At 38.4% G+C, this 22,253-nt stretch overlaps 1 protein-coding gene across 1 annotated transcript in view; it reads left to right on the top strand.

The window, feature by feature from the left end:
- The window catches only part of ITPR2 (inositol 1,4,5-trisphosphate receptor type 2), a 502,669-nt gene that overhangs the window by 320,871 nt on the left and 159,545 nt on the right, over positions 1 to 22,253 (top strand). The window contains exons 38-39 of the mRNA XM_004776400.3: positions 19,259 to 19,367; positions 19,899 to 20,086. Of these exons, the coding sequence (XP_004776457.1) occupies positions 19,259 to 19,367; positions 19,899 to 20,086 (297 nt within the window). The remainder of the gene's footprint in view (positions 1 to 19,258; positions 19,368 to 19,898; positions 20,087 to 22,253) is intronic.

The raw sequence follows: 22,253 nt of genomic DNA, 5'->3' as shown, positions 1-22,253 counted from the left end.
CAGGTGATTTTCCTTCTGTGTGACTTTTATGATACTGGATCTACTCAGGGACAGTCACAAAGGGGAGAAGAATGTGTGTGTGTGTGTGTGTGTGTGTGTGTGTGTGTGTGTATGAATTGTAGTAATGGGGATTTGGAGACCATGGAAAAATAGGATAGCAGAGATAAGGCAAAAATGCTGGAAAGACGGAAGGCAGTGACACGTTAAGGGAAACCTGGAGAGACTCTGGTGTTGATAAAATCATATTCCCAGATGACTTCTCATGGCTGCTTCATGACAAGATTGTGCCCAGAGTTGGAATTTCTTCAGACAGTGGTGGGTTGGGGCAAAATACCTTGGGGAGAGTCACAGGTGTTGCTGCTCAGCAATTGCCCATCCAGGCTGACCCACACTGGCTTGTCTTGGTTGAGGTTAGCTCTTGCTGATAAAACAGAAGCCTGGAAACCTCTGGGGCTTCATCTGATACAAGTTTACTTAGGTTAGCATCGTAAAAGTTAAAATCCCCGTGTGAGTGTTCTGCAGGGCAGCAAGCCTCCTACCTTGCTCCCTGGCAATTCCAAGCCCTAGCTTCCTTCCATTTCGGGGCCCTGCCTCTTCCCAGGCTGTTCTCCCTTTCTGCGTTGGGCTAGAGCAGAGGAAGGAAACACAAGATTGCCACATGGGCCAGATTCGTGTCACTTCTGCTTGCCTTCAGTCTGCTCATCCTCATCTGTCACGCCCAGTGTGACAAATCGACCAGGAAAACGTGAGGGTTAAGAGGATGGTGAAAAGAAATTAAGAGACAAAGAGATGGGGGCAGGAGGGACTCTGAGGAGGATGTCCAACAGTGCCGATTTTATTCCACATCTTACAAGCATTTATAAGGCAGACTACAATAGGAGGAGTAATATATCAGTTCCTAGTCAGATGACCGCAAGTTCCTATAACAAGTTTACATCAACTACAAGCAAATCTCGTGATGCCAGGTGGTCTCGGCTAAAGCCATTAGCAAGACAATCAACCAGGGAGTGGGTTATGGGCAGTACAGGAACAACAAGGACCAACTAAGAATTCATGACCCTGACCACATTGTTCCCTTCTGTAGGGAGAGTGTGTGGGAAGTCACGTAGGCGAGCGCACGACGCATAGCACAGACCCTTTCTCAGTGTTACTCCACTTTCCCGTCCTTAACCTTGTCAAGCTGTCCGGACTTTGAGGGAGACACAAGTCAGGGCCTGGTTTGATCCTCGACTCCAACCATGCTGTAGCCTCCGTCACTCATCCCGTGGCCCCACCTGACTGCGCAGAAGATGGGGTCATGCAGCCTCGTTGGGTGCAGACGGAGAGGATGTGATGAGCAGCCGGCCGGCCTCTACCTCCTCTAGCAATAAACCAGGGGGTGATTCCTTTACTGTCTTGGGTTGTTCATGACAAGTTACAGGTCGGGACTCCCTGCTGGTATCTTTAACAATGGGTGTTTTCCATGAACGGTATGTTGTCCGCAGGGAACAACTATAGTAATATTCTCTCTTCATGGAACTCCAGTGTTAGCATCATGGCAATGTCCTAATGAATCTTAATTCTGACTTAAGCAGAGGCTTTTTGAAATGTAGGATGGAAACGGCTTTCACCAACTTGAGAAATCCCCTGGGCATAAATGCAGTACCCCATTCTTCCTGATGCTGCAGAGGGTCTCCCTGTAAAGTGTTCGTTCACATGCTTTCGAGTGACAAATTGATTCCCTCCTCCACTCATCAAGAAGTAAAACGAGGGCAGAAGGATGTTTTCAGTCGAGGTTTGAAATGAGTTGAAAAGAGTAGCTGAGGCCGAGTGGTACCAGGAGGTTGGTCCAGGTGACAGAAACTGCAAAGCAGATTTTGGGGCCAGGAATGGTGAGGCTACGTGGAAAGGCATCGAGGAGGTCAGCGCTGGAGGAACTGAGGCAGGCGGAAGGGTTAAAGAGGAAGACAGAGAGGGCTTAGTCTTCCAGACTTCATTTTCAGCTAGAGCGGCCGTACAGAAATTCCCTTCCACCCTCCCAGTGTCCAGTTCTTGGTACACTGGTCCCACACGTGTCCCAAACATGGACACACATATGTTTATACATTGGTCCCAAAAGTGCTTCCCAGGGATGACTTTCTGCCCAAAGGAGGTCAAGGTAGGATGAATAGTATTTATTTTATAGTATGACTTTTTAGGTGATTTTGAATACAAGCATCTGAGTCTAAGAAAAGTCATGAAGATGACAGAAATCAGAGGTATTTGGAAATAAGGAAATGCAGGAGACAGTATATACTTCTAATAAATTATTGAATGTCTGCTATATCCTGGAGATATGTCAATGAGCAATCTATTATACCCCCAAAGCATGGTGACTGTAGTGAGAAAGTCAGGTACCAACCAAATAGTTGGACAGGGGTTGATTAATTTATTCCCATTACTTAATTGTTCTGAGACAGAAATCCTGAGTGCCATAAGAGGGTGTATCTGGAGGCTAGGACAGGCGTACGCAGAAGATGATTTTTCCCAGGAATGTGACACTGAAGCTGAGACTTGGAGGAGGGGGCTTTGTTGGTGAAGACAGGAGAAGTCATGCTGTGGTGCCCAGTCAAGGCAGCATGTGTTCCAAGACCACTGTACCACGAGTGATGCTAGTAGAGATCTCTTCCACCCTTAAAAAACTGGATACCTGGGGAGGGTATGTGTTTTGGTAAGTGCTGTGAAGTGTGTAAACCTGGTGATTCACAGACCTGTACCCCTGGGGATAAAAATATATGTTTATAAAAAATTAAAAAAATTATAAAAAAAAAAAAAAACTGGATACCTGGAAGCCACAAGGGTCAGCAGAGTAGGATTTGGTTACAGTTCAGGTGAAAAGAGACTGGGAAAACAGGAAGAAAGTGAGTGATTCAAGATGGTAATGAATAAGAGGTAGAGGAAGAGGGTTGATAACAGTAAAGAAAATTGATTAAAGCGGAGTTCTATTCAATATGCATATTTTTCTTGGTAGAGTTCTTTTTTGTGTTCTTCTACTACCAGTTCCTGCCCCCAATACTTTCAATGATCATTTTCTAATTTTTCAAAAAATTGTCAGTATTTTAACATTTAATTAAAACAAATACACACTTTTCAAAAATATTTGGGAATGGAATAATGCAGTTGTCATATTAGTTTGCTATGAGCATCAAATGAGATTGTGAAATTGTCCTTGTCCATAGTCAAATATTGGTTTAATTGGATGAAAACTTACTGATTCATTTGTCTCCTTTGTTAAAACAAGTTGTGTCCTTTTCCCTCATTCATGTTGGAGCTCATGTAATGATTAGACTAAGTGGTCCAAAGAAAACAGCTACATTTCCATGCATGCTGATTATCTCTTGGGTTCTGGGAATAAATCCCAACTTGATTGCCTAATAGTGGAAGTGATCTGGGGACATGGAAAAAGCTACGGCTCTGACTTTCTCAGTCTTCCTTCTCTAACCTGTTAAAGGTGTGTGGTCAGGTCTTCTCCACAAAGTGGTATGAGAATGTCTTCTTTTCTTATGGAAGAAAAGAAGTGTGTTTATAATGCTTTATTTTGTCTGATTCCACCATGGTTCATGAATAACACTGTGGCTTTTATGCTACATCTGGAAGACATGCAATCTTATTTCATGGGAAGGAGCAAAAGGATGGTGGGTGGAGTAACCTGGTTGTAATTACAGAGTACATTTATTTGGAAAGATCAGCATATTAGTGTGCAGTGGCTCGATCAATTAAACTCAGCTGGAGTAATTCAATCTAGTTGGTTCCTATATAAAAGCTAAAAATCTTTAAAACTCTCGAGGTTTGCTGTAAACTTTATGATGACAGAAGCGCTTTGAATATGTCTGTCCCTCTCCTATGAATTATAAAGGAACTCAAAAACGAGCCTTTGAAAAATTTTGCCTCCCTCTCCCCTCAAAAACAATAGCAACAACAACGACAAACCCTTATCCATTTATCAGCAAAATAAATTCTCGCATCTTCCTCTGGGAAGATTGGTATTTTTTTACTAATATATTTTTGAAGCATAATTTTTGTGAAGTTATTTATAATTTTTAGTTTCTACACCTTAAGTAATGTGAGGTATCCATGGAAACTGTCTAGCCTATCTTCAGTGCACTGGACTGCCTTCCCACACAGGTCAAGAGACACAAACAGTCCTAGGTACAAGCTCAATTTACTGCGCCTTAGCCATTAGGCAGTTTTAACAAGAAATTGGCTTCTAATTGATACATACATTTTCATATTTAATTAGCAGTTTGAGCCTCTGCATTATACTAACAGATGTAACATTCAAAACATATGCCATTGTGGTACATCTGTTGCACAGATGTACTTAAAGGCAGGGACTTTGTGGCAAATAGTGTTGATGTCTCTCAGCTGCTCAGTAAGAATTTGGACAGAAATGACATAATTTTCTTTAAAATATGTTTTTTGAAATTATATAAGGCGTGCATTTCCTCTACCAATCTAATGGATTTATTTTCCATTTCTCTAATAGCTTTATTGAGATATTAATACACCATACAATATTCACACACCCTGCTAAAGTCTACAGTTCAGTGGTTTTCAGTATAGTCACAGATTTGCTAACAGTGCTCACTGTCTAATTTTGGAACATTTTCGTTACCCCAGAGAGAAACCCCATACCCACTGGCAGTCGCTGCCCATTCTTCCACCACTGACTCCTTGCCACCACTAATCTACTTTCTGTGTCAATGGATTTGCCTCTTCCAGACATCTCATATAAATGCAGTGATAAAATAGGTTGCCTTTTATAACTGGTTTCTTCCACTGAGCATAATATTTTCAAGGCCCTTCCGTGTTATAACATGTATCAGTACTCCATTCCCTTTTTATTGCTAAATAATATTCCATTGTATGGATATACCACATTTTATTTAGTCATTTATCATTGGATGGATATTTGGGTTGTTTCTACTTTTTAGCTACTATGAATGCTGCTGCTGTTAACATTCATGTAGAAGTCTTTATGTGGACATATATTTTTGTTTCTTTTTTGTGTATCCCTAGGAGTAGAATTGGTAGGTCATATGATGACTATTTAATTTTTAGGGAGTGCAAAACAGCTTTCCAAAGTGATTCTACCGTTTTATATCTCCAACAGCAATGTGTAAGGGTCCCATTTTTTCCACATCCACAAACTTATTATTGTCTTTCTTTTTTATCTTAGCCATCCTTGCAGGTGGGAAATGATATCAAGGGGCTATTTTTTTTTTTTTTTAAGGAGAGCAATTTATCATTCATGCTTATAAGTTAACTAAATGCATCCCTATTACTTATTTACTTATCCATTGCTCTTAATTTGTAAGTAAATATGCCTCTTATCTCTATCTATAATATCATTTTCTTTACTAAATCTAATGCAGACCCAACTCACCATGTGAGATCAAAACTTGAGTTGGTGGTGAACTAAAATGTCATATAAAACATGTAGCAATGACAAAGGACAAACACTAAAAACAAATAGTTTGGATATAAGATTCATTCCCCAGGGGCGCCTGGGTGGCTCAGTGGGTTAAGCCGCTGCCTTCGGCTCAGGTCATGATCCCAGGGTCCTGGGATTGAGTCCCGCATCGGGCTCTCTGCTCAGCAGGGAGCCTGCTTCCTCCTCTCTCTCTCTGCCTGCCTCTCTGCCTACTTGTAATCTCTCTCTCTGTCAAATAAATAAATAAAATCTTTAAAAAAAAAAAAGATTCATTCCTCAAATTTCTGCCAGAATTTCCTCTTGCTGAGAAATAGATATGATAGTGATGCCCCGTGCTCCGAACCTTTATCAGTTTACAATGCCAGATTAAATTCATTCAATATAATATATCTCATCAATTCTAATATGCCATCTGTTATATTACTAGAAAGAAAAAGAACACTGCTAATTGAGCGATAACACACTATTGATTTTGGAGTGACCTGTATTCAGAAATGTTACAATGTGTGTTATAACATTGTTACAATGTTACAGTGTTACGATGTGTGTTAGAATCATTGAAATTTAATAGAGAAGGAGGTGTGATGTGAACAACTTCACCTCCTCCACCTCCTCCTCCTTCTTTTCCTTCTCCTCCCCCCCCTACCCCCTGTCTTCCCCCTTCCCCTTCCCTTCACCTCCCCCTCCTCTCGCTCCCTTCCCTCTCTGTTTCCTTCTTCTTCTTCTTTTCCCTTGGAGACAATCCAGTCATCTATGCTTACCAATACCCCCAGGAGTAAAAGCAAGATGTTTAACACCTCAAGACTTGATAAATACCTTTTACAAATCGGCATTAATAACCAGGAGTATAAAAATGATGTATTACACATACACACACACAGAGGAAAAGAAGAAAGAGGTAGTTATTAGTTTAGGGTATGAGATCAGCAACTTAGGCTTCCCTGAAATGATTTCTTTGTAAGCTTTCTTTTCAGCCTGAGAATGTTCTGTGTTGTTTCTTTAAGAAGCAGCATCAACAGGTAATTCATAAGCCTGTGAAAATTGTGTTTGTAATGCAGATGTCTAGCACCTCAATATTACCAAGAAGCTTTCATAACAGCAAATGTGCTTATTAGCACATTATAAAAAATAACAGGTTACTTTTTTAGTGTCCTGGGTTCCAGTTAGGTTCTAGGTATATAAGGTAGTGAAATATATGCTGTGGTGTATGCCAGAAGGAATCAAAGTGATCTTCAAAATCAGGTTCAAAGGACTGTAATAAGTCTACTCAGAGACGTTCTGAAAAAGCCTGCTCCAGAGGTGGGCATTTGGCCTTTAATCACCTCAGGCATCTTTAGGTTTGTTTGAATTCATTCCTCTTTTTTGGGAGGTAATAATTGTATTGGTACTTTGGAATGTTGATGAATATTTAAGGAACTCCTAGTTTCCACTGGCTCTTAATCACTGTCTCATAGTTTTTTACTGTGAAATTCCTTGAAAATTATGATTAACATGGGACACAATTAGGAGCTTGTGAGGGCAGATAATAGCTTATATTAAATTGGGCAAAATGAATCATCTTATGGACAGTTTGATGCAGGAATTGATCAAAATTATGTCTACATAATTTTTTAATGTCAACAGCAAACACTAAAGAAAGGAAATGATTTTCATTTTATGAAGGAAAAATGAGATAAAATACAATTATCTTTAATTTTTTCTTGTATTAAAAATTATGACAGGCTCAAACATAATATCTTAAAAAGACAACAGTGGCTTTGTATCTTTTTAAATGACATCTCCTAGGGCGCCCAGGTGTCTCAGTTGGTTAAGCGACTGCCTTCGGCTTCGGCTTCTCCCGCTGATCTCTCTCCTCTCATGCTCTCTCTCTCTCTCTCTCTCTCTCAAATAAATAAATAAAATCATTAAAAAAATTTTAAATGACATCTCCACATAATAGTAGAAATTATGTGGCTAAGTCAGATCCTGGTATGGATGTGCAGCAGCAAGTGGTTTCTATATTTATCAATAAAGCATAAAAATTCCTATTACAATAGACATAACAAGGAAAGGCCTTGGACTAGACTTTTTAAGTATTATTGAATTCTTCTGCATTAGGTCATATCTTTAATCATGAATTAATATTTTATACTCTGACTTTTCAGAATGTTGCAATTGTTTGTCTTTACTTTTAAGTGTTTTTAAATTTGCTTACTGGATTCCAGCACAACTTCTTTCTTTCAGCCAGAGAACCATAGTTAATGAGCTTGTATACTAAAATTATTTAATATGCAGGTAACATTGAATACATCCAAATATTTGCCAAAGTTATAAGCCATGATATATAATATATATCACAGTCTTTAAGTAGATGACACTCAGAATCAAATTTTGTTGGTAAATGTAGTGATCTCTGTTGCAGAATCATGGACTCATTCATTCACTCAAAAATATTTATTGAGTAGTTGATGAGTCAAGGTTTGCGTAGATGTTGGAGTCAATGACCAACCAAAAAGGGAAAAAGAAAAAAAAAAGCACTCCCTGTCCTTGTAGTGCTTACAGTCTGGTAGAAGGATACTGAGATCATTCAAAGATTGATATAAATAAATATAAAACTGAACCACATGGTGAGGCATATGGTGTTATGAGAGGGTTGAATGGGAACTGACTTGGCGAAGTTGAAGAGGATAACTCTGACATGGTGGAGCTGAGACCTAAAAGTTGAGCAGGAAACTGGAAGTACTAAGCAAAGCTGGAAGTACTGGTATTACGGGAACATCATCCACTAATGTCCTGAGGCAGAAGGGAACATGGTGAACCACTAAAAGGCTTGGGTAGCAGGAGGAAGACCTGGATTGGCTGAGAGAGCAATGATGATAATGGTTCAAGATACATGGGTGCTGGATTCTGGATCCTCACCTAAGCCATGCAATGGATCGTGGTCAATATTCAGAGGGGTGAAAAGCAACAGAATATCAAATGTAGGAAGCCACCACCATTTTGATGTTTAATATTTCATGAGTATTTTCTTTTAATAGAATGTTGAATTCATATGAAATAATATGTACAACATCATTTTTTACTGTAAAGCATTATATTATTATGACCTATGAACCCTGCAGCCAAGTGAAGAATGAAAAATTACCCATGTGCTCTGGCCTCCTTTCCAGAGACAAATGGTAGCTCGTATTTTTAATATCACACTAGATATTAAAGTGTGGTGTCTTCTAGGACTTGCTTTTTTCCTCTCTCTCAACATTATGCTTCTAAGATTCATCAAAGCCGTGTGTTGCTGTGAGGCTCTAGTTCATTTGTGTCTGCATCGTATAATATTCTGCTGTGGGAATACACCACAATTTATTGATCCATTTTCCTGTCAGTGGGTATTTGGATTCATTTCAAGTTTTTTTGTTTGTTTTGTTTTTGTGTTGTTGTTGTTTTTGCTATTGAAGCTAATATGAATGTCTGAAGTATGGTGGTAATATGTGTCTCTTGGGGGCACACGTCTCCCTGGAAATGGGATTATGGCGTGGGAACATATGTTTTCCAGAGTGGTTGTACTGATTTTCATTCCCACAACTGACCCACATCCATTCGGCACTAGGTTTTTTAAGACTTCTTAATTTTTGCCAATCTGGTGGGTATAAAATGGTATCCTGTTATAGTCTTACCTTGTATTTCCCTAATTGCTAAAAAAAGGTCTAGAATTTTTCATATTTATTGGTTGGATGTGTTTCCTATATAAAATGCCAGCTCAATCCTTGTCCACTTTTCTACCAGGATGTTTTTTTTTCATTGATTTGTAAGCATTCTTTCTATATTCAGATATTCTGAATTCTAGTTCTCTGTTTTTTCATATCCCTGTGAATACTGAGTGAAAAATGAATCAGAGGGGCACCACGTGAATATAAGGAGATTAGTTAACGCTCTCCTGATGAACAATCATTGCATGATAATTTTGTAATTGTATTTAATATCTTCTTATATTTTTTATGTTAAAAATATTAGGAACATGTGCCATTGGTTTTCCTACTGACACTGCCTTAAGACAAGTTGCCCTAAATTGGCTTCTGATGAATTCTGTGTGCTGTGCATACGTAGGGATGGTTGAAACATATGCATGTATCGGTATTGTTTTTATGAAAACAGCCTGCTGATCAAAGTGGCTTCAAAGCAATCTTCTACAGAATTAATGCTGCTTTCATTTTCCTTCTCTTAAAAAATTGTAGGAGTTCAGAGCTGGATATTGATGTGAGTGGGTTAAGCTCTGTCTTCATGACCCTGAGCATTGCAATGTCCTGTACCTGCTGTGAGTTGGACAAGTGTTATTTTCCTATAAATGTTTAAAAAAAATTACAGTAACTGTTTATTTAGTACTTATTATAGACTAAAGCTTTTTGGATATAATTTATAATCCTTAAAGTAGCCCTGTGGTGAGGATTTGATTGTTCACAGATGGGGAAATTGAGTCTCAAGGCAGTTAAATAAAATTCTTGAGATCACAAAGCCATGGCAGCACCTAGATCCAAACCAGTTACATTGGTCTCCGAGACATTATCTTTTATACTAAGTACACAGGCTTTCCATGCCTGGAGTTTCATAAATTACATTAATTATGTGTTAAACTGTGCATAGATATTATCTCATTTTAATTCTTAAGAACTTGCTTTGAAATTGTGCTAGGCAGAGCTCCTCATGATTTCATCAACTCCATAAATATTTCTCCCCGATCTAAGGATCTTCTAAATATGTTCTGAATTTATTAAAATTTGGCTTTATATTTCTTTGGTCAGAATATTTGCATTGATTATAAGTAATGCAAGTGTTAGTTTTCTCCCACCGTTTTAAAGACAATTTCTTTCTAGTATATGGGAAGAGGGATGAGGTCTGCTGCCCATCCTCTCTCTCACTGTGTTTGTGGCTATGCGGAGGTTCTCTACAGTGTAGTTCCCTTGAAAACTTCAAGGTCACGTGTTCCTCTCACTGACCTGTGGACCAGCACTCTCTTGGTTCTGGTCAGTAGTTCACAGGTTGAGCTGACAGACTGCACTTAGAACGTGAGACTGCAGAGAAAGAGGAAGGTGTACACAAGGCTGATGAGTGCAGATATTACCTCTTTTCATGTATTGTTTCTTACCTCTTGTTACATCATCTTGTGAAGTGGGACCTGTATATCGACCTTTACTAAATGGTTGTGGAGATGTAATGGTGATCGCAGCATGTGAGGACTGGAGACTACAAGGTAGATAGGACTTTCCCCATCATCCAGGAGGCAACCTCTCCCATTGCCCTTCATTTGTTATTCAGATCGAAGTTGGTTCTTTCCTTTATTCCCGTCTTCTCCCACTCCTGCTTTATCCTCTCATTTTCTCTGGAGCCTCCGGTAGGCTGAGTCTATTACTGAACTACATGCATCACCATACCATCCCTCAGGGACACACTCTTTGCAGAAGCTTTGAAATGACCCCTTGAAATTCCATCCTCCCCCCACCTTTGGTGTGAGAGCACATGTTTGCATTGCAGCGTATTGATTCCTAATCTGTTCAGTAACAAATAGCACTCAGTAGGTTTCTACACTATGTACCAGGGGATTATGGGTTTAACCTTGGTGGTTGTGTACACTGCCATTTGAGCATGATTTGATGAGGTAGTGATTTACGATGTGCGACTCCAGTAGTGGTGTTTCAATAGGGAAATGCTATCCCAAGTTTGTCTGTTTCTTTCATTCTTATTTACTCTTTTTTCAACTCTTCATGTTCTGCAGATCAGATAAATACTGCTTAGTTAGAGAACTAAGCAATCAGAAGCAGAAAAAAATCCATTCTTCAGTACTAGAGGGAGGGATTGCATACAGTCTCAACCCCTCAATTTCAGCAGACCCTGTATTGAAACCATTGAGATATTTGAGTCTGTTGAGTTGATATAAGTAGGATACTTCTTCTAAATCACATACTGAGAGTCTTTTATTATACCCCAAAGAGAAGAAATTGTTTCTTTTACTCCTTACTAGTTATGGGGTACAGAGTCATCCCCTAACACAGCAACCCTGTTTGTCTAGAGGCTAGGACATTTGGTAAACCTGGAGTGATAGCTGCAGTCATTTTTATCTCCAGCATCATCATCAAATTTTTAAGTATCATGTACTGTTTAAATGTTTAAATTTCACAAGTGGAATCAAATGATCTGGTGAGGATTATTTATATTGAGAAACACTGCCATGTGTCTCAACTCTACATATTTGGAAATTCTTTTAGCATATGCTGCAGAATTGTTTTTTGCTCTCCCATTCCCAGTTCCTGACATGTGGTAGAAATGTAGTATGTCTTTACAATGAACATGAAAAAAGGGAAGGAAAGAAGGAAGATAGAAGTAGATTGTCACAGTCGTGTAGGAATCATTTATTTTAACATTTTCCATGGTCTTCTTTTTTTTATAAGCCCCTTTACTAGAATTGTTGAGACATCCATATGTTTTTCAGGATTATAATAATTGTGTTGTTATATTGATGAAGAGCATCTTGTGAATGTATATAATAACTACTCCTATTAAAGTTCGTGGTTTTCATCTTATGAAAGCTGGGAAAAAGTATCAGGAGAAGGAACTGGCTTTCACTCCTTGGAGTTAGTGACTAAGGAATTCGAACCATTAGATCACTAGATTATAGGACATTGGCCACATTTTCCCAAAGGAGTCCCTTGAAGATGTTGTCGATTATAATGATGGGCTTAATATAATCCCATTTAGGATACAGCTGTTGCAATAATTTATTTGAAATTAAAAACGTAATTTATCCCTGGGGATTCAAATGAGGAAAAGATATCTAAGCAGACATGCTATCATTAAACAAAAAGGTTAGGGAAACACCAATTAGGCTAAACCAAGTTTATGTTAAAATGAGACTATGTGGGGACAACAGGTACACACCATAGCCTCCATACAGATCTTATCCACACTGATTAGTATCTGAGTATTAGTTTTTGAGGGGAAACCCTAAATTAAGCATCTCCAGGTTGCAGTTTTCATTACCTTTTGAATTTCCATTTGAGGACTCAGGTTTTTTTAGGATTCTCGTTGTGGTTGTCATATTTTGATGGTGTCTTCATTATATATTATACAGTGGAAAAAATATTATCATTATACAGTGGAAAAAAATATTACTTTATTGTGTCATTTTTCCAAGGGAAAGGGAAGAAATGTGGAATCAGTACCTCAAATATCACATCCTTGAACTTTTCACTCTTAATGCTATTAATTCCTATTAAGGCAAACAGGGTTGTGCTTTCTCAAAAATCAGAGAATCTTTAGTCCTTTCTAAGACTAATAAATTTTTGTTATTCTTTCTGTCCATGGAAAGCAATAATTTCTAAGCTTGATTTTTGATACATTGGAGTTGGTGCAACAGGAAGTGGCCAGGAAAAAAAATGGTCCTCCCAGATACTCACAAACTGTCAGCATGACTGCCCTGGCCACAGAAGATGTCTTTTTATGGAGATGTTTTGTTGTAACTTCAGAAGGTGGTTGTTAGTTATCTTGGCTCCATTACATTTAGCACATCTGGGATGTGTTCACATGAAGACATTGGCTAAAAGCTGTGTCTTGTGGCCTGGAATTGACTCTGATATTGAAAAGACTGGAAAGGACATTTCTTGCTAGTTGGCCTAATCCAGCAAGGACACCTTCCATGGGAAGCCCAGTCCGGAATTCATTTTGGAATTAAAGAGTGAGCATAGAAGTCAAACTTCTCAGTGTTGTAGAATTCTTTTCAAACTGGCTTTACAAATGTACTTTTAGTTCTTTCCCACATTTCTGCCTTGACAATGTTAGCTCCAAGACGATTATTTACAAGCCTGGCACAAGAATTTCTTCCAGTGATTCCACCATTAATTTACTGGAGTTAAAGGAATTAGTGGAAATGACTTGCCTCTGAATTATTGCCCCATTAACCCATTACAGATAGTACCGGCCACTGAGGCTGTCCCAAGACAAATTGGAACACAGCACTTGCCTCAATCCCTCAAGTCAGAACTCAGTATTTGACAAAAGCAATCATTTCTGCTAAACTTGCCATGGAGCAATAGCTGAAGTTTTCCAGTATTAAGTGCATAACTAAGATGGTCAGTAGAATCTTGTTGCATCTGTACCTATTCTTTGTTCATTTTTAGTGCTGAAGTTTGCCTTTGTTGGAAATTATGGAGTTTGAAGCACAGTAGAATTCATCTACTTTAGTTGGAGTTGTAAGGTCCATTTTATGTAGTGAAGCGTACACATATTAGCTCACAAGGATATAATTCCAAGGATTGATTAATAGTGGACAAATTAGGATTTTCAGGTAGTTTATCATTTATAAATTTTTTGCCATTTTCTTAGTGTATGTATATAGAAATACTTCCACTTTTGTGGGAATAAATGTTCACTTATGTTTGGTATAAAATGAGGGGCCCCTGGGTGGCTCAGTGGGTTAAACCTCAGCCTTCAGCTCAGGTCATGATCTCAGGGTCCCGGGATTGAGCCCCGCATTGGGCTCTCTGCTCAGCAGGGAGCCTGCTTCCCCTTCTCTCTCTGCCCGCCTCTCTGCCTCCTTGTGATCTCTGTCTGTCAAATAAATAAATAAATAAATAAATAAATAAATAAAAATTTAGAAGTGAGAAAGTGTGTATAAAAGTACTTTGTAAACTATCCACTGTTGTGTCACCTGGATAATATTAATACTAGCAGCAATAGCATCAACTCTGCACAACTTAATGTAGCACCTACTATGTGCTGGGAACTGTTCTAAGTGCTTTACATATTTTTACCTATTTAATGATCACAGAAATCCGAGAAGGATGGGTGTAATGACTACTTCGTTTGACAGTTGTGGAACTGAGTCCCAGGGTGGTGGAGTAATTTGCTTGAGATCCCCCAGTTACTATAGGGCATAAAGGAGATTGGAACCCAGGCAGGGTGGCTCCAGAGTTAAGAACAGGGATAGAAGAAATCCTTCCTTCTTTCTATGGCATTCTTCATATTACAGAGTTAGAAAATATATGCTTCTGGCAAAGCTGGAATTGGGTAAGAAAAATAATTTTTAAAAAATCAAATTTCTCGTTTGATTTTGATGTTTATAAATCTGATAAACACCTGTGATTTTATTTTATCTGTCCAAAGAAAATTTAGAAATAATAGCAAATTTGATGCTTATTTTAATTTGAGGTGACACTCTTCTACTCTATGGTTGGTTTTGAACAGCTTTATTTTTCCAGCAATATAAATGCCCCTTATAGGGCAGGCATTTTTGAAAACAAAGGATAAAATGCAGCTCTCTATTTATCCTTCTCCTTTTTAAAAAAGACACACTATTGTTTTTATCTCTTGGTTGGGTCCTTAGAGAAATCTGGTTAAAAGACTCCCTTATATAGTATGAAAAGGGAGCTAGTTGGCAAGGACCCAGGGTTCTGCTCACAGTAGGTTCTCTTCTAGATGGTGACATGGACTTGTACAATTTTAAGAAAAACAGACCTGGATTTTTTTCATGTTTTTCAGCTTTATTGTAGCTGGGCAAATTGTGTCTTACAGGGTTCAAATGAGAAGCAATACATCGGTCTGTAGAGATGAGAAGCATGATTAGTAGAACAAACTGAGCTACCAGTTATAGAAATTTACTACTTAAGTGAAAATATTCTCAAATTTCTCCCCCCAACTTACAACTTCAACTCTGTAGTTTGTGGTACTAAAAGTTCTCTTAGAGCATCTCTTAGAGCTATAATAAGATCCAAAGCAAAAGCCCATTTAACTTCAAAGAAATGTTTTATTTTGTTTTCCCTCCCCATTTGGAAGGATCATTTTTGCCTTGATGAAAATAATTCAACTCAAAAAGCTTACTCTTAAAAGAAAAAAGAAAAAGAGAGATACTTTTTTTTCTTATGTATTCTCTAGATTTTCTATTTCTTCCAAGACTGGTCATTACTTTCACTCACTATAGCACTATATGAAAATGTCTTGAAAGAAGAATACAGGAAGTAGGGAGTAATACTAACTGTCTGTGTTCTAAAAACTTAATCATCAGTAAATTGAAGTCACTATAAGGATAAGAGCCCCAGACACTCTAAGTGTCTATTTCAATTCTTGGCACTGTGACATTTAGGGCATATTTGTTGTGTATAGGACAGCTTTGCTCTGATGATCATATGGTTAGTAGGGGAGATACGCATGTAAAGCCTCTTCAAAGTCAACTGTTTTCTTTTATGTGCTTCCCTAGGGCCATATATATGTGCCTATTATGGAAGTGACTTTATCGTTAACACTTTGAGGGGCAAGTTATATCTTATTCACTTAGAATAGTGCCTAAGACACAGTGAGTACCTCATGAATATATGTAGAATAAAGATGGGGGGATAGGACGTGTCCATAAGTAAAACAGAAGGAAAGCTTTTCAGGCAGAGAATAGGATATGTGAGCAAAGCAGAAAGATAGAAAACTGTGGTTGAGAGATCATCACATTGTTCTGTTTCGTTAAAATTTGTGTGAAGAGGGCACCTGGGTTGGTTAAGCAACTGCCTTTAGCAAGTCCCACATGGGGCTCCCAGCTCCATGGGGAGTCTGCTTTTCCCTCTGACCTTCTCTTCTCTCATGGTCTCTCTCACTGTCTCTCTCTCAAATAAATAAATAAAATCTTTTTTAAAAAATCTGTGTGAAGACACTATATGAAGCTACAGTTGAAAAGATAGAATAAGTAGGATTTCAGAAATCATTGTCAAGATGAGGGGGTAGTAGATGAGCCCTCTCAGTGATGTTGAGCATCTTTTCATGCGTCTGTTGGCCATCTGTATGTCTTCTTTGGAAAACTGTCTATTTAGGTCCTCTGCCCATTTTTTGATTGATTTGTTTGTTCGTTTGTTTTGATGTTGAGTTAAGATAAGAAAGAACTTATCTTAAGTTTGGATATTAACCCTTAGTTGGATATATCATTTGCAAATATCCTCTCCCAATCAGTGGTTTGCCTTTTTGTTTTGTTGGTGGTTTCCTTTGCTGTACAAGAGCCTTTTCTTCCGCAATAGTTCCGATAGGTGATTTCACTTTTTTTTTTTCTCTTGCCTGAGGAGATATATCTAGAAAAATGTTTCTATGGCTAATATCAAAGGAATTACTGCCCATTTTTTTTCTAGGAGTGTTATGGTTTCAGGTCTCACATTTAGATCTTTAATGTGTTTTGAGTTTATTTTTGTGTATAGTATAAGAGTGGTCCGATTTCATTCTTTTGCATGTAGCTGTTCAGTTTTCTCAACACCATTTGTTGAAGAAACTGTCCTTTGTTCATTGCATATTCTTGCCTCCTTTGTCATAGATTAATTGACTGTATAAGTGTGGTTTCATTTCTGGAGTCTCAATCCTCTTCTGTTGACCTATGTGTCTGTTTTGAAGCCAGTACCATACTGTTTTGATTACTACAGCTTTGTAGTATACCTTGAAATCGGAGAGTATGATACCTCCAGCTCTGTTCTCCTTTCTCAAGATTGCTTTTGCTATTTGGGGTCTCTTGTGGTTCTATGCAAATTTTAGGATTATTTGTTTTAGTTCTGTGAAAAAAAATGTTGGTATTTTGATAGGAATTGCATTAAATCTGTAGATTGCACTACTCATCAGAGAAATGCAAATTCAAACCACAATGAGATATCACTTTACACTTGTCAGAATGGCTAAAATCATAAGCACAAGAAACAATAAGTGTTGGCAAGTATGTGGAGAAAAAGGAATTCTTGTGCACTGTTGGTAGGAATGCAAATGGGTGTAGTCCCTGTGGAAAGCAGTATGGAGGTTCCTGAAAAGATAAAAGGAAAAGTATCATATGATCCAGTAATTGTACTAGTGGATATTTACCCAATGAAAACAAATTTACGTGTACCCCTATGTTTATTACAGTATTATTTACAATAGCCAAGATATGGAAGCACCAAGTGTCCATGGATAGATGAATGGATAAAGAAGATGTGGTATTTATATATACAATGAAATATTACTAAATCACAAAATAGAATGAGATCATGCCATTTGAACAACATGGATGGATCTAGAGAGTGTAATGCTAAATGAAATAAGTCAGAGAAAGACACATATCTGGAATTTAAGAAACAAAACAAATGAACAAACAAAGGAAAACAGAGACAAACAAAGAAACAGACCCTTAAATACAGAGAGCAAACTTGTTGTTGCCGGAGGGAAGGTGGCTGGGAAGGTGGGTGAAACAGCTGAAGGGGATGAAGAGGACACTACTCTTGATGAGCACTGAGTAATGTATAAAATCCTTGAATCACCTATGTTGTACCCCTGAAACTAATATAACACAGTCTGTTAATTACACTTCAAGACAAAGAGAACAAGTATCATATGATCCAGTAATTGTACTAGTGGATATTTACCCAATGAAAACAAAGTTACGTGTACCCCTATGTTTATTACAGTATTATTTACAATAGCCAAGATATGGAAGCACCAAGTGTCCATGGATAGATGAATGGATAAAGATACTTTTTTTTGAAAAAAGTAGAGGAAACCATTCTGTTGTGAAAAATTGAGTTTGAGGTGCCAGTAGAACCTCCAGATGAAGATAAGGCAATCTAAGTGGAAACAGGATGGGACACATAGGAGAGCTGGGTTGAGCTGGAGCAAAGACATTGGGCAGCCAGTCCACAGAAGGGGGTGTGCAAGCAGGGATCAGATAAAATTGCTGATGGGGAGAGGGAGGATGAGGAGAGCAGCACAACAACTGAGGATAAAATCTCAGGGCTTGAAAGGGAATTATGACCACAGCATGAGAGAAAGAGCAGTGAGGGCCACGTGTCATGGCGCCACGCCAGCAGCAGTTTTGCCTGGGCAGGGGTGTGGAGCGCAGTGCGGGACGCAGTGGAGCCCTGAGTTAGGGTCTTGCTCTACCACCTGCTAGCTGAATGAGCCACGTCTAGTTACCTGAGCTCTTGGGCTCTGGGGTCCTTACCCGCAAGATGGGACTACGCCTCAGTAGTTGCTGTGTTAATTTTGTTATTAAAAGCAGTGTTTAAATAATACCTTAAAATCACTCTCATCTATTAAAATAACAAGAACCAATAAAATGGAAGATTTGGAGTTATCTGTATTTCTTATGTATGTCAAGCAACAATATTGCAAAGTATAGTATTTTTAAAATGTCTTTTAACCAGGATAAGATTGAAGACTTAGGAGTATTTGAATTACATGTTTTAGAAAGGAATACGCTGTCTTTTACCCATCATCTTCTGAATGAAGCTTTTGGAATTTAAGTACAATTCACTGTCCTATCAAGCGTAATTTTTGGAGCATCTGCTGTATACCCACCATTTTCCTATCTCTTAACAAGTCAAGAAACAACAAATGTTGGCAAGGATGCAGAGAAAAGAAAACCCTCTTACACTGCTTAATAATGAACAAATCTTGACTTGTTAATTTTAGCCATCCTGACTGGTATGAGGTGGTCTCTCATTGTAGTTTTGATCTTTATTTCCCTGGGCATCACAAATACCCTTAACAACACTAAGATCCTCAGCTTCTGAGGCAATCTTGAATTTATAGTACGTAATTTTTCCTAGTACAACCTATTGTGATTTTCCCAGTACATTTTGTTGACATTTCTGGGAGAAGCAAAATCACTATTATTTTCTTGGGAAACATTTGCAAATGTCTGTCTCAGAAAATATCATGCTGTATAAAATTAATTTTTCCACGTCTCGCCATCATTGGTAAAATGCATTTTAAGTGGCATTTTGATGTACTGATACTTCCCCTTTCCATTAGAAAAAAAGAACAATAAGAAACACCTTTTCTTATCCTTTGTATTAGGGTAACACATTAAGAAAAATACTCCTGAATCGCTACTTTAAAGTAGACTATGGACTTCGTCCGAATGGACACCTCTCTGGGACCTACTGCAAATCTGCACAAGGGGCAGGTAAGACCAGTTATTTTCTCATCATTCTGAGATTCTGGTCACATGTGTTCACACTGGGGTTATGCTAGCATTTTACTGAAAATAGAACAAAACAAAAAATTCACTCAAAAAATACTCTTAAAAGCCATTGTACAAAAATTTGCATTCAAAACACAATTGGTTTGAATATCTAATTTTGCTCTTTGACTCTGGAAAACAGTAAACTACGTAAGTTTTACCCAAGTTTTACTTACATAAGTATGTAAATTAAGGACAAAAATAAGGCTAGTTTTCTTTTTCTGAAGTATTTATTATTAAGAAAAAACACATGGAGTTAATTACAGGTGTCATACATTGAATAGAAAGCTATGTTTTTGCAAACTTTTGACATTTTTAAAAAATCCCCTAGATTCTATTATATTTAATGCTGAAGAGAAAAAATTCCAAGGATAAATAATATTCTTAAGGTCTAAGAATTTCAAAACCTTATGTGTGAATAATGTCTGAAAATTAAGGGTTTTGTTTTTTTTTTATCCATTTTCCTAATCACAGGGAGCTTTTCTGGACAAGATTCAGATAAGATGGGGATATCAATGTCAGATATTCAGTGTCTGCTGGATAAAGAAGGTGCATCTGAACTTGTCATTGATGTTATAGTGAACACCAAAAATGACAGGATTTTTTCGGAAGGCATTTTACTTGGCATTGCCTTGCTCGAAGGAGGAAATACACAGACTCAGGTATCTTTTTATCATGATGAGCATTATTGGTTATTTGTATCTCTTATTTACTTGTCCTAGGAACCAAGGAACATGATATTTTTTTGCTTTTGACTTCTCATGACTATCCGAAAAAAAAAAACAAACAACCACCCAACAACCCAACAACCTTGTGTCACATTTTCCTTATAAATGTATTTGATTTACCATAGAAACTATAGACCTTCACAAATTATTCAGTGAAGCAGAACATTCCTTAGAAGCTTCCTTTCTGACATTATACCAGAAATTCTGATTTGTTTAGGGAAATTTTAGGTCTACTTTCAACTGATAAAAACAACATTTTGACTAACCTAAGAATTAAATGTAAAAATAAATAAATACATACATGCCTCCCACCATCTTTGGCTTTGTAATGGATTTCAGTGCTATCGAACAGCCCTCCCAGCACAGCCCCTCCCATTTACTTTTTTCAGAAGTTGAGAACAACAGCTTTACTTGATGCCCCAAATCTCCCAGTGCTTATTAACCAGATACCTCGGAGGGAGTGAATTTTCAGTGATCTGGAGAGAGAAGGAACATTTCTTTGCAGTTAAAAGCAGCCATTCATCTATTCCACATGCAGGCATCATCACCATTTCCAGAAGGCACCTGTAAACGCCTACCAAGCGCCCCTGGGCTCTGCCAACTCCCCCCTGAGAAGGGGGTCCTGAGGGCAGAGCTGGGGAGAATTTCCACAGAACACCCACCTTGCTTCTAGTCCCACCGCTTGCTCACCTGCCCTTTCTGCGCTTGTCTTGGTTGGAGAAGGAAACTCAGCTTGCAACTCGCTGGAAATTTCAGAATCCACTTTTCCTATTCCGGGCAAATAGCAGCCGTATCTATCTGAAAACTAAGAGAGTTCCTTTATTAATCCAGTAAAGGCAATGGACAACAGGAATTTCGCTAGATCCAGGAGCGGGGCCTTTACGAGGAAAGGTGTCAGGCACAGCAGATGTCACAGTGACCAGAAAACAAGTCCCAGACACTGATCCTGCAGAGTTGCAAAACATCATGAAAATTCTCGTGATATTGAAGCTACAACACAGATTGCTCTGAGGGAAGTTGGGGAAGTGGGTGGTGGAGGGATTTGTGTGGGTTTTCTTGGAACGGCTCTTGTCTACAACCACATATCCAGTGGGGACGTTCTAAAGAAATTGTCTAGGCAACTACATAATATGAGAGGTAGATTATTCAGAGGGTAGTGAAGGATTTTTTTGTTTTTGATCTCTTTATAGAGAGATGTAGTTAAAGTGCTTTCTAGATTCCTGTTACTGGACCACAGAGAGGGTCATCAGATGAGATCATCTTGGACCCTCCCTACACGTTTATGTTTATTTATGTCCTCATATCACTGTGGAATAAACCAGCTTCTGCCAGAAACTGCCTGTTCCACTTTCAAACTCCTGACAAGCTCCCTGCCTCCCTTTAGAGCCCAAATACCTTTCAGTCTTTTTTATCACATGGTGTTTCTGTGGCAGTTATCACTGGTTACTTATTTTTTTGTCTTTGAAATCTTTTTTTCCCCCCATTTTTAAAATAATTGTTATATTCAGTTAGACAAAATATAGTATACCATTAGTTTTTGATGTAGTGTTCAATGATTCATCAGTCGTGTGTAACACCCAGCGCTCATCATAACACGTGCCCTCCTTAATACCCATCACCTGGCTACCCCATCCCTCACCCCCTCCCCTGTGAAACCCTGTTTATTTCCCGGAGTTCAGAGTCTCTCTTGGTTTGTCTCGCTCTCTGATTTTCAACTTAGTCCTTGGGACACCATTCTCTTCTCATTTTACCTTCTGCCATTTCTTCTTAGCCTTCTGTGAAAGCTCCTCTTGATCTATTTAACTCTTGAATCCTGACATCTCTCACATTTCTTTGGGATCTCTGTTTATTTTGCTTGTTCCTTCAGCCTGACCTCATTCATTTCTGCATCTTTAGCTTTCATTCAATGCTGAGGATTTTCTCCACCCACTTGATGCACTTCTAGACTCTACATCCAGCTATCTTCCAGAACGTTTCATGGGATGTCCCATTAGTACCTTCACCTCAGTGTGTCCCAAACTGAATCCACTGTTGTTCTCCATTCACCCACTCCTGCTTTTACTTTGCCTCCCTCAGTGATTGGTGGTCCATCCACCCAGAT

The sequence above is a fragment of the Mustela putorius genome, unplaced genomic scaffold (genome assembly GCF_011764305.1).
Source record: "Mustela putorius furo isolate JIRA1106 unplaced genomic scaffold, ASM1176430v1.1 tig00537227_pilon_pilon_pilon, whole genome shotgun sequence".
NCBI classification, from domain to species: domain Eukaryota; kingdom Metazoa; phylum Chordata; class Mammalia; order Carnivora; family Mustelidae; genus Mustela; species Mustela putorius.
This window is presented reverse-complemented; position numbering and strand designations above follow the sequence as displayed.